This window comes from Kogia breviceps, chromosome 4 (genome assembly GCF_026419965.1).
Source record: "Kogia breviceps isolate mKogBre1 chromosome 4, mKogBre1 haplotype 1, whole genome shotgun sequence".
Classification (NCBI taxonomy): Eukaryota; Metazoa; Chordata; class Mammalia; order Artiodactyla; family Physeteridae; genus Kogia; species Kogia breviceps.
In genome coordinates, this window is record NC_081313.1 from 167100359 (window position 1) to 167119681 (window position 19323).

The following is a 19323-nucleotide window of genomic DNA, read 5'->3' on the forward strand; positions in this document are numbered from 1 at the left end:
TTTCTATTTCTGTGCATGTTTGAAAATTTCCATCGCAGAATGTGTTAATAAAGAGATAAATAAAACCTAGAATTAAAATAATAGTATATATTTTATCCTATGGAATATTATACAACTCCTAAAAAGAATTCAATGGGCCTCTATATATTATACCATGGAAAGAAAGCTAAACCACATGAGATGAAGAAGGGAAGTTGCACAACAATTGCTATGGTCTGAATGTTTGTATCCCCTACTCCAAATTCATGTTGAAATATTAAGCCCCAATAGTAATAATATTAGTAGGTGGGGCCTTTGAGTGGTGATTAGGTCATGAAGGTGGAGCCCTTGTGAATGGGATTAGTGCTTCTATGAGATTCTGCAGAGCTCCCCCTAGCCCTTTCCAACGATGTGAGGATACAGTAAGAGGTTTGCAACCTGGAAGAGTCTTCACTTGACCGTTCTGGCACTCTGATCTTGGACTACCAGCCTCCAGAACTGTGAGAAATAAATTTCTGTTGTGTATAAGCTACCCAGTCTTTTCTGATAGCAGTCTGAACGGACTAAGATAGCAATATAGAAAGTATGATCCTATTTATGTAAACAATAAAAAGATGCATTTATATGTACATATATTTGTAAGTAAATACCTGCCCTTTAATGTACAAGTCCATTTCTTAGAACATATTTACAAAATTATTTTTAGACATCCAAAAGGATGTATGTACAGATACTTAACTGTAGTGGTCTGCTTGGGCTGCCATAACGAAATACCACAGACTGGGCGACTTAAACAACAGAAATTTTTCACAGTTTTGGAGGCTGGGAAGTTCAAGATGAAAGTGCCAGCGGATTCGACTCCTGGTGAGGGCTTTCTTCTGGCTTGCAGATGGCCTCCTTCTCACTATGTCTTCACACAGAGGAGAGAGAGAAAGCTCTGGTGTCTCTTCCTCCTCTTATAAGGGCACTAGCTTAGAGATTAAGGCCCATCCTTGTGACCTCATTTAACCTTTATCACCTTTTCCATGTTCTATCTCCAAACAGTCACATTGAAGATTAGGTTTTCAAATATGATTTTGGGGGGAACACAAATATTCAGTCCATAACATTTACGAAAGCATTATTTTTTTCTTTTTTAAAGAACATGTTGGGGGTAGGAGTTTATTAATTTATTTATATATATTTTTGCTGTGTTGTGTCTTCGTTTCTGTGTGAGGGCTTTCTCTAGTTGTGGCAAGCGGGGGCCACTCTTCATCGCGGTGCGCCTGCCCTCACTATCGCGGCCTCTCTTGTTGTGGAGCGCAGGCTCAGTAGTTGTGGCTCACGGGCCTCGTTGCTCCGCGGCATGTGGGATCTTCCCAGACCAGGGCTCGAACCCGTGTCCCCTGCATTAGCAGGCAGATTCTCAACCACTGCGCCACCAGGGAAGCCCCAAAGCATTATTTCTTATAGCAAAATTATGGAGACAATTTTTGTGTCCATCTATGGAGAAATGGATAGTTAAATCCATATTATGACTAGTTTGGACAAATGTCCAAAATATATTTTTGAGTATAAAAAGCAAGTTGAACAATATATGAATCACACACATTAAAAAAATACCCCAAAAACCCCCCTAACTGTATAATCTCCCCCCACCTCTTCCATCATATATAGTCTGGAAGTATAGTCATTCAACTACTAACAGTGATTAACCTTAGGGAATAGGAATGGGGATATGAAAAAGGGGCATTTAACTTTTTCACTTGTATAAGCCTAAATACTTCTAATTTATTTAAAAGATAATGGGCATTCATTACATTTGTAAATCTGAAAAATGCAAAAAGTCGTTGTTTTTTAAACCACTTGATTCCATGAGATAATATCTAAGTGCCTGAAATATAAAAACAGCAAATGTATTTATACAACATGAACTATGCCTCTCAAATGATTCCGGCTCTGTGCAGAGCTGCACTGAATAATCATGGTCCAGAAACCAGAAACATATTACAAAGTAGTCCCAACTTTTACTTGCATGGGCTCAAAGAACATTAGCCCCTTCTCCACTATCCTGTAGCTCCTCTCTTGAGACTTTCTCATTCTAAACGTCTAAATCCTCCTCAGCCACAGTCCTGTCCTCTTTTTTATCAGCCTTCCTCAGTTCCTTTAAATAGATATCCTTCCAAGACTCAGTTTTTTTCTCTAGCAATTGGTCACACTCTGCGTTTTAAAAGATCCAAGAACCAGGCTGGTGAAGAAGTTTCTTCAACTGGGGGAAGGGAAAAGGTGAGGAACATTTTAGTCTATTCACATATTGCAAGCATTGATTTCTCCAAATTTAGAACTGTCATTCTGTTAACTAATAATTGGGTCATGTGTATTACGGTTTATCTCAAGTAGATTGTATTTGGGTAGGGAATTACTGTCACTATTTTTATTCCTTACAGTACTTCTTTAATTTATTGTTTGGTCCATTGATGTAAAAAAGATACCTAGGGGAATCCTCGGCCCCAGGGCTCCAGGGCTGCGGTTGGGGGAGGGATGGTCCTCAGTTTGTCAAAGTGTAGCTTAAGTTACTCATTTCCAGGCTCACTTCCAAATAGTCTAATTAAGGTTTATGCATTTCTTACAAGTCATATGCCTTCTTTACAGGTCAGAACATTCTTAGAAATCCTGAGGATTCAGAACTGCACTGCTTCAGACACTGGACCCTCATATAATCCTCTGAGCTCTTTTACTTGGATGTTAGTATTGGACTTCGAACTAGAGAACCCTGTCTATAATCACGTCATCTGTTTGGGCACCTTCCTCGAGGCCCGTTTCCTTGTCTGCAAAGCAAGGATAGTCGTGTGTGCCTCACAGGACGTTACGCAGGGACATGTTGTGCATTTACAGCCCTTTAAAAACCTGTCTGGAGAACACCCAGGCTTGGTTCCTGCCCTGCTCATGTGGAAGAGGCCGAATTAGTCCCCTTTTGCCTCCAAATGACATAATGAGGAAGGATTTCAACTTCGAAGATATTTGCTCAGAAACGACAGAGCGATAAAAACAGAGTTGAATAAGTCTGGCCAGCAGCTACATCTTTTCTCTCCAACAGATAATAATGCGTATAGTCCACTGTCTCTGGCACCTCAAGCTTTAACTTTGGGGAAACAATGAATTCTGCGCCCAGGCCTCCAGGCGAGTCAAAAAACCCGAAGTGGTTATGCTTGCTTGGAGGCTTGCGAGGCACGAGGGGACGGAGAAAGGTGAATCGAGCTGCTCTCTGACTCACAACCGGCTCGCCCTCCGTACCTAACACAGTTAAGTGCTGCCGCCGCCATTTTACAGGGTGGGCTGCGCAGTCTCCTCTCGCAAGGCCCGCGCGCCTGAGCCGGAGAGGACGTGGAAGGCTAGAAGGCGGGGAACGCGCGCTACCCGGGGGAAGCACGCGTGCGCACAGGCGGCGGCTGCGGCGGCTGCGGCGGAGGGGTGGGGCCGGGGTACCGAGTGCGCGTGCTCGGTGGGAGCCCGCGAAGTACCTGGAGGAGGTGGGGGGCGAGGTAGAAAGGAGTGAGGTTGAAGAGCGCTTGCGCGGGAGGGCGACTATGCGGGGAGGGGGGCTCCGGAGCACGCGCGCGGAGACGGGACTTAAGGAGCTCTCGCGAGATCTCCAGGTTGCTATATATGTGCGCAGGGAGCGCGCGTCCTTTCCCTGGTCTGATTCCGTCCTGCGTGACTGTTCCATCGAACGGTAGTCTTATCTCCGTCCACTTTCTCTCCCACCGAAGTGCGTGCCACCAACCCATGGAAGATTCGATGGACATGGACATGAGCCCCCTGAGGCCCCAGAACTATCTTTTCGGTAACTGCTGGGGGGGTTGGAGCGAGGCCGAGCAGGGCCTACAGGCTTTGGTGGGGGGGCGGGATCCCACTGAGGCCTGGGTTAGCGAGGGAAGCTAAGCAGGCTGGAGGCCTGAGGGAGTGGGAAGCGAGCAGACGGGGTCCTGCCGCCTGCAGGATGGGGACCCGGGAGGGGCGAGCCGGAAGCACGGAGGGGGGTGGGAAGGAGGGGCGGCCTGAAGGCTGGGGCGTCAGCGGTCCGAGGCCCAGGGCCTGAGGTAACGTGGAACCGACCGGTTGAGGGTTCGGCGTTCCGCGGGGCCCATGGTGGAGCTCCGGGCACAATTATTTTCTGGGGTTTTGTGAGTTGGTAGGCTTCTGATTCCGGGCGGGTGCCTGAGGCTGAGCTCCGCGTTGGTGGTGCAGGAGGTTTTGTGGGTTCGGGGTGTGAGGAGGCTTGGGCCTCCTTTCTGGACGAGAGGATCAATTGAGCATGGCGTTGTCCTCGGGCCTCATGGTCAGGAGCTCTCGACCGAGCATCGGCCCCGGTGCCTCGGCTGGTTCCTGGGGCAAGGGAGGTGCGGCGCGGCCCGGCCCGGCGTGAGGAGGCCGCGACCGCTGGGGAGCACGTGGTTGCCACGTGGTTGGGGGAAGGTGGGGGGTGTGGGCCCTGCATCCGGGGCTCACTGGTGTCTTGTCACCCCCGAGCCTGGGGTCCTGGGGCTTGACTGAGGCTGGTGGGCCGGAAACGTTAGGTGAAGTGGTTGGTAACTCCAGGACTCTTGGAGGTCTTTTGTTCGGTGCTTAACATCTATGCTGGTAGTTCTCATTTAGAGAATTCTCTTTCTGTCTCACCGCGTTCACCTCGCAGAGGAGGTACTGCCGCTCAGAGAACCGAAGTGGCTTAACGAAGGTTGCACTTGTAGGAAGAGACTAGATCTAACTCCATGACTCTTGCCTCCAGAGCTGGTTCATTACAAATGACTTGGGGTGGGGGGGTGGCTAGGGAGGGAGACTGGCGAAGGCAGCCTTCTGTTAAACTTGTAATTCTATACCAGGGTTTTGGGATTTCCCCCACGAGTACACCAAGTACCATACTAAGGGGCCTGCGTTGGTTTTTCAGTCTCACTAACTGAATTGTTGAAGCCTTTATGTCAGGCATCTTGCCCCAAATTAATTTTGTTTTCTTATATACTATGCTGAGATTTGTTAATTAAGCAATAACAGTTAAGCATCTATTCCAGTAACTATTAGATGGCAACTAAATGGGACTATTTAAATTAAATAAAGTTTAATTCTCATGGTATTTAAGATAGTTTGCTTATTCATGAATGGTAGTAGTGACATGCACTATGCATTAAGGCTTTTATTCCTAGCATTTTGAAAAGCTGGCATTTCTGATCAATTTATATCAAAATGTATATCAAAATTTTTGTGTTAACTCTTACTATTGGAAGTATCCCTAGGATATTTCTATTGTCTTAAACATAATTTTTGAACAGAATTTAATGTACATCATTTCTGTTACTTCGAAGATGGAATGTTGACATCTGTAACGAGTTTTAGTTCTTTAACATTTGTAGTTTTTTTGTTGTAAGTACAAGCTGTTGATGTAGGTGTTTGTGTAACCATTGTCATTTCTAAATTTGGCACCTGGGAGTTTTGGTAGGTAATTCAACTTCAAAATAGTGGGATTTTATCAACATTGTATGTTAGGGTTGGTTTCAGTTCTAGGTTTACTAAATTTTTGATCCTGCTTCTACATGAGAATAGTAGTGTTAGTTGAGCATAAAATAGTGTAGTGGGAAGTGGAATTTATAAAGCTCTCTGTATGGATGTTATTTGATGTTTATAGACTTGTGTTCAAGAAACCCAGGAAGAGGTACTTCTGCCTTGCCTTTTGGTAGCTAGAATAGTAAAAATTAGTTCACAAGTTTACTTTTTGGTTACCCACACTGAATTTTCAGTGTTATTTTTCTCCTTGTTATAGTTGAATTTTTTTCTCATTTACAGGTTGTGAACTAAAGGCCGACAAAGATTATCACTTTAAGGTGGATAATGATGAAAATGAGCACCAGTTATCTTTAAGAACGGTACTTAAACTTTTCAAAATAAACTACTTAACATTTCTTGATTTCAGTCTCTTAGTTCCTATTCATGTGGATTAATACTTATTTTACAGCAGTATTTTTCTTTCCTTATATATGTTCTTCGCTTCTACAGTTGTATTAAAAAGCCCTTTAGGGTAGTGATAAATATAAATCTTATTTGTTCTCCACAGACACTAGCCTATAGCCTACTACTTAACTTCTAAGTGGCCAGTAATTGTTAGGTGGTTTGTACTTAGGTGTGGGTGGTGACATAAACATCTTTGTCATCAAATGCATTTTTATGTAATTGTTAAGATTTACCAAATATGAGAAATTGTCAAAGTCACATAAAACTTGAAGACAACATTGTGCTCAAGTCAGTTTCCCATCAGTGGTAATAATGAAAGGTTTATAATTCTTCTGATTTTTAAAAACAACTGGTTGGGGGGTTGTAAAATGGTGGAAACTTAAGTTGAAGTACTGTTCTTCTATTCACAGGTCAGTTTAGGGGCTGGTGCAAAGGACGAATTGCACATTGTCGAAGCAGAGGCGATGAATTATGAAGGCAGTCCAATTAAAGTAACACTGGCAACTTTGAAAATGTCTGTGCAGCCAACGGTAAGGGCACTTTTACACTTTGGATTTTATGTCAAAGTCTAATTCTATTGCCTTAAGGTGAGTGTCATTTAGGTTACAACAAGGAGATTGGGGAATTTGGTTTGGTTTTTTTCCTAGTAGTCACAGCTGCATATTCTGTCACCGGTGTTGACTGATCACCGTGGTGGTAGCTGCTTGTTTATCAGAGGTGGAAAAAACATGTTCACTGATTTGTTCATTTGGCTGATGGGTGTGCTTGTTCAGAAACATTTTTAAGTTATGAACAGATTTTATACCAAACGTAACCATTTTTTTTCCCCACAATATTTAGTGATTTATAATTTCTTCTTTTTAGGTTTCCCTTGGGGGCTTTGAAATAACACCACCTGTGGTCTTACGGTTGAAGTGTGGTTCAGGGCCTGTGCATATTAGCGGACAGCACTTAGTAGGTATGTTATTTTTATATGTTATGATGCTTATTTTTAATGCTGTTACTTTGTTCCCAATTTGGACTTTATAAAGTATGCTTAGTTCTAGTACTGCTGTCTGTAATAGGTTCAAATGGGAATCTAGTAGTTTATAACTAGAAAAGCCTGGTGTTTTGCATGTAAAACCTAGTAATGAGTATTAGTCCACTAAATTCCTTTTAAAAAATTTTGTTCTCTTTTTACTGTTTTTCTAATAGACTGAGTTTTAAAATACTCATTACTGTGTCTTATCAGTGCCCTTTTTTCTGAGTTCTTGCTGTTGGTTGAGTTTTAGTAGTGGCTAATAAAGAATTTTATTTTAGCTGTGGAGGAAGATGCAGAGTCAGAAGATGAAGAGGAGGAGGATGTGAAACTCCTAAGTATATCTGGGAAGCGTTCTGCCCCTGGAAGTGGTAGCAAGGTTCCACAGGTACAGATGCAATTTACTATACGTAATTTATTTTGGCCTTTAGTTTGGTAGTTTGGATTAGCACTTACTTACGAGTGTGTGTCCAATTTTTTTAAGAAAAAAGTAAAACTTGCTGCTGATGAAGATGAAGATGATGATGATGACGACGACGATGAAGATGAAGAGTAAGTAGTATGCCCTTAGAAAACCTGGCGTTGTAGGGGGGTTATGAAAACGATTTACCAAAATCATGATTAGTGGTTGTCAGTTTGTGTTAGATGAGCTGAGTTAAACGATGGAGTATGTAGCATTTCCCAGATGTATTTGACTAGGTGCCTTTTTTCTGAGGAAGATTTAGTGGACTTATTACTGTATGTTAAGTCTGGTGTATATTATGCTGAACAGTTAATAATAAGTGGATTGGGCATAAAGAATCTGAATAGCTCCAGCTATACTCATTTTGTAAGTTGTCACTTGAGGATTTTTTTTCCCCACAAAGGATTTTGGCATATGGTTGTCCTGGTCCTTATGAGAAAATTAGATTCTAAAAGAGAATAGGATTTTGCTGAAGAATTTAAAATTTGGTTTTAAACAAGATTTGATGTTTGTTAAACTAGGTCAGACTATGGTAAAGTTACAGACACGCTATGGAATAAAATGCTCCTCATAATTAGTCTTTCCTATATGCAGCCATATCAAAAATTTATTAATATTGAATTTTTAATTGCTTGTCAATTTTGTTCTTGAGTTCTTAGGTTGGTCCATTATATATTTACTGAAAACAGTTGAAATGGAATCTAAGACAGACTGAGAGAACGTGCACTAGTTTAACGATCAGATCTGCAAAGTAGGTTTTCAGTGACCTCAACTAGCCAAGCTGGTAGCGCTTTAAAAAGGCCTTTGAGCATGACAGTGGAAGCAGAAAATAGGAAAGAGTTGAATGCTTAAAAAGTTCAAAATCTCCTGCATGTCAAACTTACAAACAAACTCAATATAGTTGGTGTTTGTTACTACTTGATTATGCCTGGGCTTTGGAAGATTTCCTGTCTTTAAAATGGGGATAATTCCTGATGTAACTACAATGTAAATAGTTTACGTCCTCTAAGTTGTCTGAGTTAGGTGGTGAGGGAGGAATGAAAATTGTAGATGGTAACAAGGTCCAAATTGGTAAGTTTTCATAAAAGGTTAAAAAGGGTAGTCAGATACATGTATAAGTAGAAGCAGTTAATGGATCCCTTGAGGATAACAATTCTTAGAAGATTCCATTGGTTAGGGGGCAATGAAAATGTTAAGAGGTGCCCCAAGGTTTGTTAGTTAAAAGTAGTTATTATGTGGAAATTGAAAGCATAATCTCAGAAGGCTTGGAACCCACAAAATAAAAGGCAGATCAGTGGGTCTGTTTTGGGGATGGAAGGGGTATGGTGTCGGGTTGGTTGACTGCTATTGATGTAAACAAGAAAAGCTGAAGACCATGTAGTACATTAAAAGTTAGTATGACCAACACAACATTGTTAATCAACTATACTCCAGTATAAAATAAAAAGTTAAAAAAAAAAGTTAGTATGGCTTACCGATACATCCTGGGTGGATTATTCTGGGTGGCCAGGGAACTATAAGGGGTGACTTTGGAGGACAGTTTTTAGGGGGCCCTGAAAATGTTAGGCACTCAAGCATGGCTGGCATGGGGCCCCTCTGGGGCCGGAGTGGCCATTCCCCAAGTGTCTCATGGTTATGGCTGGGTCCTGGGGCAGCATGGGCTGTGCTTCCTTCCAAGTTCAGTGTTGTTTCCCACAGGGGCCAGGTCAGGTGAGGGGGTGGTGGAGAGTGTTCCTTGTTCTTCATTGAGGTGGCAATGGGGTTTGCCGAGGTGCCACCCAGGAAAATATCTGTTACTTAAAAAATAAAACAAAGGGTCGTTCTCTCTAAACACCCTTTTCCCCTATTTTATTAGGGAATATCCCAATAAAACTGCTTACAATAGTGGTTTTATAGAAACGATTGTCATCTTTTTTTTAGTATGGGGTAGCCCATGCAGGTATTGGGTGCTAGGGCCACAATTGACAAATCAATGTTAAAAATTACTTAAAAGACGTTATATGCTTTTAAATGTATACTACATAGTATTTTATCCAGTTAACATAGCAGATTTTTTTACCCCTGTATTGGAAAGGAGTGTTTCTTTGGTTGCACATGGATGAAGTTACTCCTGTTTTTTATTTAGACTATGTAGTGTGGAAGAGAAACCATTTTGGCCAGTATATAATGTTTGGTTTGTGAAGTAATTACAATTTAAACCAATTCCACCGTTTGCTGATTCATACTTATTCGTGGACTTCTCCAGTGATTGGTTTTCCCCCCAGTTCGCCAATTTAGAGTGTACAGTTTGGTGCTTTATAGTGTGTATGCACAGTTGTGCAGCCAGTTTCAGAACATTTCATCACCTCAAAAAGAAACTATGCTATAACCCCTCATCTCCCCCAGCTCTAGTCAACCACTAATGTACTTTGTTTTTTATAGATTTGCCTGTTTTGGATATTTCATATAAATGGAATCATACAATATGTGCTATTTTGTGGCTGGTTTGTTTAACTTATCACAATATTTTTAAGATTCATCCTTGTAGCATGTAGCAGTACTTGTACTCGTTTTATATTATTGAACTATAAGAACTTTTTATATATTTTGGAAACAAACCCCTTATCAGGTAGAATTTACAAATATTTTCTCCCATTCCATGGGTTATCTTTATACTCTGTTGGTGGTCCTTTACAGAAAAGCTTTTAAATATCATAAAGTTTGGTTTATTTCTTTTATTGTGTTTTTGGTGTAAAACCTAAGAAACCATTGCCAAATCTTCAAAAAGTTTTGTAGTTTCAGCTCTTACCTTTTATCCGTTTTGAATTGATTATTGTATCTATTGTGAGGTAGGAGCCAGTTTCATTTTTTGTGATTGTGGATATCCAGTAGTCCCAACACCATTAGTGAAAGACTTTTCCCCCATTAAATGGTCTTTGCCCCCTTTTTGAAAATAGTTACCATAAATGTATATTTACTTTTGGACTCTTCAGTTCCATTCTATCCTTCCGCCAGTGAAACATTATTCTGATTTCTGTTGCTTTGTACTTTTTATAGATTTTAGTTTGTAATTACTTAATGTGAATGCTTCACCTTTGTTCTTTTTCAAGATTGATTTTGGCTACTTTGGGTTCCTAGAGTTTCAGTGTGAGTTTTAGGATCAGTTTCTATGGAGATACCAGCTAGGATTCTTTTAGGGGTGTGTTAAATCTGTAGATTAATTTGGAGAGTTGCCACCTTAATATTTACTGGTCCATGAATTTGGAATGTTTCTATTTATTTTAATTTCTTTAAATAACTCCGTTTTCATTTTCAAAAATGTATTTTCAGTTGTAAAAAACATAACACCATATTTACCATCTTAACTTTTTTTTTTTTTTTTTTTTTGTGGTACGTGGGCCTGTCACTGTTGTGGCCTCTCCTGTTGCGGAGCACAGGCTCTGAATGTGCAGGCTCAGCGGCCATGGCTCACGGGCCCAGCCGCTCTGCGGCATGTGAGATCTTCCCAGACCGGGGCAAGAACTCGTGTCCCCTGCATCGGAAGGCAGACTGTCAACCACTGCACCACCAGGGCAGCCCTTAACTATTTTTTAAGTGTGCAGTTCAGTGGTGTTAATCATAATCACATTGTTTTGTAACATCTCAAGGTCATCTAGTTACACTGAAAACCATAACCGTTTAACAAAAAGTCCCCATTTCCACCTCTCCCCTGCCAGCCACCACTCTTGGTTTCTATGAAGACCCATTCCTTTAGATACCTCATATAAGTGGAATCATACAGTATTTGTCTTTTTGTGACTGTTCTTTCACTTAGAATAATGTCCTTAAGGTTCATCCATGTGCTACATTTGAGGATTTCCCTAAGACTGCATATTCCCTGATATATATACGTATATGACATTTTCCCTACAATTTGTTTATGAACATTTGGGTTGCTTCTTTTGGGGCGGGGGGTTGGCTCACACCGTGCTGCATGCGGGATCTCTTAGTTCCCCGACCAGGGATTGAACCTGTGCCCCGCTGCAGTGGAAGTGCGGAGTCCTGACCACTGGACTGCCAGGGAATTCCCTGGTTGCTTCTACCGCTTGGTAATTGTGAATAATGTTGCAATGAAAATGAATTTGTGTTCACGATTGTGCTCTCAGTTCTTTTGTCAACCCGCAAAAGTTTGAAAGCTCTTCATGCTTTGATTGACTAAACTTGTAGGTTCATCCACTTTCTGGATAAGCTTTCTAGATTTGTTGAGTGCACTGAATCAGTAATAAGGACTTATTTCATTTGTAGTGATGATGATGATGACTTTGATGATGAGGAGGCTGAAGAAAAAGCTCCAGTAAAGAAAGTAAGTAAGATACACTAGTATAAGATTATCAGAAATAGCTAATAACAAAATGATGGGAATTTTTGCCATTGGCTTGTTTTGTGGTTATTGAAAATTGTCTTAGGAGAAGATGATCTCATACTTCAAATTTTTCTTGAGTAGGGCTATCCTGGAAACTTTTCTAATAGTGGGGAATTATCTATTTTTTTTATATAGTCTTTTGTCTGTTAACCCTTTTGCAACCTTTTGTCAAAAATGATTGTTTCATCTTAGCCTGACTGCTGCATTTGCCATGGTTCGGGGCAGTTTTATTTGTACTAATGTGTCTGTTATGTAGGGAGGGGCATTGATTAAGATTAATTTCTAATTGCAGTCTGTACGAGATACTCCAGCCAAAAATGCACAAAAATCAAACCAGAATGGAAAAGACTCAAAACCATCAACACCAAGATCAAAAGTAAGTGGTAACATACAAATACAAGCTCCATTGAAGTAGTTAAGTTCTTCTGTGGAAGAATCTACTTTAAAAATTTGATAGGTCTTTGGAGAACGCCTGTAGTTGGTGTCGAGGAGCTAAGATGTGATTATTTTATTGGTAATCACTGTCATATAGTTAGACAGTTGACCCTTGAACAACATAGGTTTAAACTGCATGGGTCCATTTATCACAGTTTTTTTTTTTTTTGTAAATACTACAGTACTGCATATCCACGGTTGGTTGAATCTGGATGCAGAGGAACCACAGATGTGGAGGGCCGACAAGTTATACACAGATTTTTGGCCACGTGGAGGGCTGGCGTCACCTGTTGACATTCAAGGGTCAACTGTATATTGCCGTGGCTTTCTAATGGGGGAGAAAGCCAACAGAAAGGTTTTTATTGTGGTACAAACAGTTGTGTCATGTAAGGGTTCTTGCTTGTTGAAAGGTATGTTTGCATAGTGCAGTTTCTCGGTGCTGGCCGCATGTTGGGAGATGATTATTTAAATGCTATAGAATGGGCCCCAGGCATCAAGCTGCATTAACTTCGTTGCTTCATTCTTGGGGACCTTCTGCTTTCGTTTTTTGATAATATACTTTAAGTGTAGAACTGATCTGGTGTTGAATATAAATGCAGGCTCAAACTTATTTCCTTTTCCTTTCTTAAGCAATAATTTAAAAATAATTGTTGAGACACGAATTCATTTATAATGGTAACTCAATTCTGGTATATACTTGTTTTTACAAAGGACTGTAAGAATTTTATTGAGAAAATCCAGGTAGGGTGGGTCTTAAGAGTTCTTATGATAAAATTCGCCTTTCTTCCCAGGGTCAAGAATCCTTCAAAAAACAGGAAAAAACTCCTAAAACACCGAAAGGACCTAGCTCTGTAGAAGACATTAAAGCAAAAATGCAAGCAAGTATAGAAAAAGTGAGTAAAATTGTCTTCCTTAAAGGAACTAAATGGGTAATTTTACCTTTCTGGGGTTTGGACCAGGACTCTTCCTCATTTTCTTATAGTTAATATACCTGCCCTTTCGTGGTGTGAAATTATCTCAAAAATGGATTACTAGTTACTTACATTAATTTATAGTCTCTGTTGATTTTTTTGCATATTTGAAGTTACATATGCTTTATTTTCCATTATAAAAGGAATACAAGTAAGTTGATTGTAAGATATATTCTTACCTTAGATGTTAAAATGAGAGCATTTCCCTTCACCTGTTCTGGTCATGAGATGCCACAGTACCAGCAGAGGGCGTATGAGTCTTCTAAAATTGCAAACAGCTGGAAAAGTAGTCTTTGGCCGCTTGGTGTTGTAGTTTTTAAAAAAATTACTCGTGTTTGACTGTAGTCAGAAACATTTTCCAACAAATTGAGTCATTTCTGTTTCCATTTGCACCAAGATGTCACCAGGCAATACGTGTGATAATATCTTGAATAAACACTAACGTGTTTACATTTAGTCTCCTTTTGTCTTAGTGGAAATGTGTGAGAAGGGGATTAGCTTTTGTCCTACTTGCTTGATTTGGGGTGGGGGGATGCACTTAGTAAACTTCAGTGAACTCTGGAGTATGGAGTAATTGGTTTTAATGCCTTGAAACACATTTGAGAGAAACTTTAAAATTCTGTGAATATTCTCAGACCCCAGTTATTGAGAATAAATGTGGGATGGTGAGGAAAAGTTACTGACTCCCTTTCCCTGTGTTTTTTCTGTGCTCTCTAGGTTCTACATGGCTTCCGTAGATTTCCTTTCATTGTGCAGTTATGAGTCAATTGGAAAACTAACATTTTAGAACCAGAATGTATTTCTTGATTTTGCTTTAGTACTACTGTAAACCTTTTAGCCTTCCTGGTATCGCTGCTTTATTTTTATCCCTTGCATACCGTTCTAAAATGACATTTTAGATACCCCTCCCCCTAATTTTAATATGGTCCTATCTCCTTGGTTTAATTGCAGGCGCATTGAACAATCCTGGGCACTACTGGTAAATTAAGCCCAAAGATGGGGAGAGAGGAAAAGGAGAGACAAATGTAGTCCAAACTGAGTATCATCAACAATCCAGACTGAAGTCTTCTATTTTAACTCAATCCCCTTTCCTGATTTGCCACCCACCCATGCCCCCCTTCCAGGCTGGAAGCAATCTCTTGGTCTCCTAAAACACTTTCTTTTGACTGCTGTGATTCAGTGAACCTTATACTTTGCTTTCTATTACTTGTGCATTTGCTTCACTTCTTTAACCATATTTTAATCACCTTTGTATCTCCCTAGCTGCTCAATAAATATTTGAATCAAATAAGAATGTATGTGACAATAATTTAAAAGTGTAAATTATAGTGAGGTTTATTTTCTAGGTGATGAGGCAGTTAAGTATCTTACACCATACCGGAAGCCTTCTTGATCTTTTTAAAATGCACAGAAGATTCAGGTTACAAGGAAAATCAAAATTTAGTTATCAAAATAGGAAACAAATGTGAAAAAAATCAGTGCATTAATTCCAGAGCAGAGATAAATATAAACATTTCAAGATTTTTGAAAATATTTGGTGACATATACTTTGAAAATAATTTGGTGTTACTACTATTGTGCTTTCTTCCCTGTGTCCATAATTGAAAGGAATGGTGAATTTTAAAGTTTAGTGAAATGTAATAAAGTCTCCCCCCCCCCCTTTTGACTTCATATACCCCCTGAATTGACTCCCAGGTTAGCACTGTGCTGGACCTGGGTGTTTGGTACATATTAAGTGATCTTTTAAACAATTTTCGTCACTTGTATACATGATACCCAAAGGGGCTACTACTTGTTTTTTGTATTTGTTTCTGGGTAGTAGAGGATGGTGATGAAGCCGACTTGTTAGATAAATACAGTAGGCAGTCAAGTCAAGTTGATGGTTGAGTGCCTGAAGAATCACAAGCATAGCTTATACTTTGTGTTTTTAGAGTGGCTGGGTGGGGGCAGGGAATTTGAAACTTGGACAAACCTTATTCAGTATGAGAGTACTTGTGGAAGACCTAGGTCCTAGTATGTTGTACAGACATACTAGGGAGACATACTTTCTAGGCCTAAAAAAGGATTTATTCAATATTAAAATGAAGGAGTTGAAGGTACAAGGAATGAATCACAATGATCCATATAATAAAGAGCACTCAAATCTTTGAGGAATTTCATAACAATCTCCCTCAAAAACAGTGTTTCTATACTTACCCTTAATAATGCTTTTGTCTCAATAGGGTGGTTCCCTTCCCAAAGTGGAAGCCAAATTCATCAATTATGTGAAGAATTGTTTCCGGATGACTGACCAGGAGGTAACTGAACTTTGTTGGAGACATGACCAAATCCAAAATTTTTATTGTGACTTATTACGGTTATTTGTTTAGTCTCTTTAGGTGTTGGCTGCTCTTAAAATGTTCCTAACCACAGACAATACTTCAGATTAAATACTTGGAAACTCTTAAGAATTTAGTTGGCAGAGACTGAGAAGATAACTTTTTTAGTACATTTTTCCCAGCTTCTATATAGTTGGTAAATTATCTCTTGGTTACTGAACTCAGTTTTGCTTTTGGTACTATGTTGGCTAAGGAAATGAGCTGTGGTTTTCCTTGCTGCTCCATTTGGCTTCTTGGGTCAGTCTGTTCTTTGCTTTCTTGTGAGTTGGCAGAGATGATTTTCTCCATAGATGTTATGGGAAGCACATTTTGCTGAAATGAACCTAAGTGTAAAATCAGTTGAGTTAGATTTTGTATTTAATGTGAAGAAGGTATTTTGTCAATAGAAGAAAAATCATGCATTTATTTTTACTGTCTTATTTATAGTTGCTGACTCGCAGATTGTAAAGGAAAATGTAAAAGCAGTTACACAGGGTTGCTAGGCATCATGTACATACAGGACATATTCTGTGTTTAATGGTTTTTGTCAGTGCTCCCTAAGTCTCCTGCTTTCAGCTTTCTTCAATAAATTAAATTTGTTATTTAGAGATCTTTTTCTACCACAATATTTAGTATTTAAATCACTTAAATGGCAGCACTATTTTTCTCAGGTTTAAAACCCTTTCAGTGGTTTAATACTCTTCACGGTTGTTTATTGTGAGTTCAGCCTTCCTTGCCATGGCCACGAGATGACCAGTTTGAATCTTGATTCTTTTGGTCGCTATTCTGTTTTTGTGTATATTTGAATCCCAAAAAGCCAGTGTAAATTGTGTGAATTTTCTGTGGACATTTAGTAAACATAAAAGTCCTTTTAAAACTATGCAGTGTGTAATTGTTAATTCAGTATCGAAAATGGTAGAAAGTGAGATACATAAACCATCACCTATAACAGGTAAGCATAAGAGATACATAATTTTTTCAGCTAATACCAAACGAAGTGGTAAAATAAAATTTTTGATTAAGAAAAATTCAGGTGAAGATAAAGTAACAACTAAAGTTGCAAGGGCCTTTCCAAACAGCATAACGTCAGTCTTGCAGCTAAAAATGACTGAATTCACTGCTATCAGAAATATTTTCTGACTTAAAAACTGAAAGCTGTTTTCAAGTGCCAGCATGAAATTTCTGCAATAATAAAAAATATGATATCTCAGTTTACTATTACGAAATTATCAAAACACTGAATGTGTCACATTTTTATAGCATAGGTGCAGATGTAAGTAATCACAATGTGTAAAATATCTTCCCATTACTTGTGCAGTTTTTCTTCTGAAAAAGAGTTGTTTATGAGGATTTGGCTAATAAAATCCAGATGGAGCTGAGAAATAATAGCAAATTTTTGCAGAAACTCTTGAATTAAAGAGTTAATGAAAAAAATTGTACTGCCTTTTGTGGCAAGACTACAGATAAAAATCTTGCTGAATGTATAAATGTGCAAACAGTGTTTACTCAAAGTTGAAGGAAAACAAAGTATTCGAAGGTGTTTTCTGTCCCATTCAATATTCTATATAATACATGAGTCAAGTAGCATCTGATTTGTTTTTTTCTTTTAACATTAGAGTGTCATGAAAATGTTCTTCAGTATTTGTATTCAACTTAATGTAGCGAATGACTGATATTTGTTGATATGGTATTCAGTTCCCTTGCATTTGAAATCCAATGGCTGTGTTTTAAAACAGTATTTGAGAAAATCCTGTTTATTTGAAGCACTGAAACACTTAGAAGAAAAGGCCCCCAAAGTTCTTTTAAATAATCCATTGAGTGAAACCTGCTTATTTAAATGTCTCTTCAGCAGTAGGACCATGTAAATTAAAAGAAGAGCAAAGTCGTTGAAGTTCTCCATTGCTTTAAAAGAACTTGTTGAATCCTTTGAAGAGTTGACAAAAACATCGACTATTTTTTTTTGAGGCATTATGAATAGGAAAAGAAACACCAACTTGGAAGTGGATAATACTGCACTTACATGATTGTCATTTGAAATGTTTTTTATCACTTGAAGATTTTGGCTCTTTTACATGGATGTTACTAAATACCAGCATGAGAACAAGTAGAATGAATTAGGTGTTGAAGAGGGATGTAGAAGTTGATGAGGGATCTCTTTCTTTTGGTCATTGGACAATATTTTAAATCATTAGACTTGAAGAATGGAAAAGCAAGTTAGTCATGGAAGATGGTGTTCTGTGTTTCAACAAACCATAAGAGCTTGTGTGAGTAGCTAATGTGGCAGAACATGTTAAATATATATAGTGTCTCATAATGCTAATACTAGCATGTGTTCTCATTAATGAAATAATTTGGATGTGACCACTGTAGAAACTTAAAATGTAAACAAAATATAAGACTGTAATTAAGGAATTTTATAAGCAAATTATGCAAAATAAGGAACTGTTGAGATCCCACATCATCAGGGAAATATACTTAGAGGTAAAGAAAGATGTAACTTTGGTATATTTATATAGTTTATTTCAGATAAATGTACTAATTTTATGTGTCCCGTGTACAATACAGGTGCATGTTTTTCTCTAAATCTGGCCAGCCTTAAAGCAGATAACATGGAGGCAGCATTGGCCAAACTGGTCTTCGTTTCCTTAACTAAATATCTAAGTTGTTACATGTTTATTAGTATAAAAGTGACTTTGCATACAAAAATCACATGATTTTTTATGTCTGAATTTGAAGTATTTGAAATTAAATGATGCCTAAGTATAAATTTCCTTGAAATCAGTTCTTAATTATCTAGAGTGAACCTTTTTGGTGGTAGAATGAAAAATAGATATGTTGAATTATACAGAGATGTGGCTTAATTTATTGGTATTTATGAAGTGTTGTGGTTTTTTAACCACATTTCTTTTCTCTCTCTTTTTTTTTCCAGGCTATTCAAGATCTCTGGCAGTGGAGGAAGTCTCTTTAAGAAAATAGTTTAAACAGTTTGTTAAAATTTTCCGTCTTACTTCATTTCTGTAACAGTTGATATCTGGCTGTCCTTTTTATAATGCAGAGTGAGAACTTTCCCTACCGTGTCTGATAAATGTTGTCCAGGTTCCATTGCCAAGAATGTGTTGTCCAAAATGCCTGTTTAGTTTTTAAAGATGGAACTCCACCCTTTGCTTGGTTTTAAGTATGTATGGAATGTTATGATAGGACATAGTAGTAGTGGTGGTCAGACAAATGGAAATGGTGGGGAGACAAAAATATACATGTGAAATAAACTCAGTATTTTAATACAGTAGCACTGTTTCTCTTTCTGTTATCCTTGTTATACTTTGTCAAAGAAATACATGTACATAGTAAAAGTGTCAAATAGTATTCCAAAGTCTCTAAAATAGTATCCTGCCCTACCCATCCAGATACCTCTGCTTCTCAGAGTTTACCAATCTATTTTTCGTCAAGAGGGCTTAGTGCTTTTACCTTACCACTTCTTGATAATAGTTAATTAATAATCAGATGTTCGTCAGACCTTCCTATCCACCTATCTTAGCCTTTTCACTCCCAGGAAAATCTGGCATGTTAAATAGCCTTCAACAGCCTTTCTCAACCTGTGTTCTTTATCTGAACCAGAGCACAAAATTATTTCTGTGACTCTTAATTTATCCAAAATAGTACATATTTGAGATCCATGGGGGAAGTTACTTTATTGCATGTGGTGGTTATGTGAGGACATTCAGGGACTAATCCTTGGGACC

At 38.8% G+C, this 19323-nt stretch overlaps 1 protein-coding gene across 7 annotated transcripts; it reads left to right on the forward strand.

Annotated features, from left to right (window-relative positions):
* The first annotated feature begins 3382 nt into the window (after positions 1-3382).
* On the forward strand, positions 3383-18862 carry NPM1 (nucleophosmin 1). Of its 7 annotated transcripts, XR_010840400.1 has the most exons (13): positions 3616-3802; positions 4652-4702; positions 5794-5873; positions 6369-6488; positions 6823-6916; positions 7258-7364; positions 7461-7528; positions 11685-11760; positions 12113-12196; positions 13047-13148; positions 15449-15523; positions 17433-17847; positions 18513-18862. XR_010840400.1 is itself a non-coding variant. In XM_067032307.1 (12 exons), the coding sequence occupies exons 1-12, from the start codon at positions 3625-3627 to the stop codon at positions 18549-18551; spliced, it is 1074 nt and encodes a 357-aa protein (XP_066888408.1). In that variant the 5' UTR covers positions 3616-3624; the 3' UTR covers positions 18552-18862. The 7 variants fall into 7 exon arrangements, 5 of the variants coding, with proteins under 5 accessions (XP_058915830.1, XP_066888408.1, XP_066888406.1 ...); XM_067032307.1 differs by lacking the exon at positions 17433-17847; XR_010840401.1 differs by lacking the exon at positions 4652-4702 and having other exon boundaries at positions 3617-3802; positions 11703-11760.
* The last annotated feature ends 461 nt before the right edge of the window (positions 18863-19323 follow it).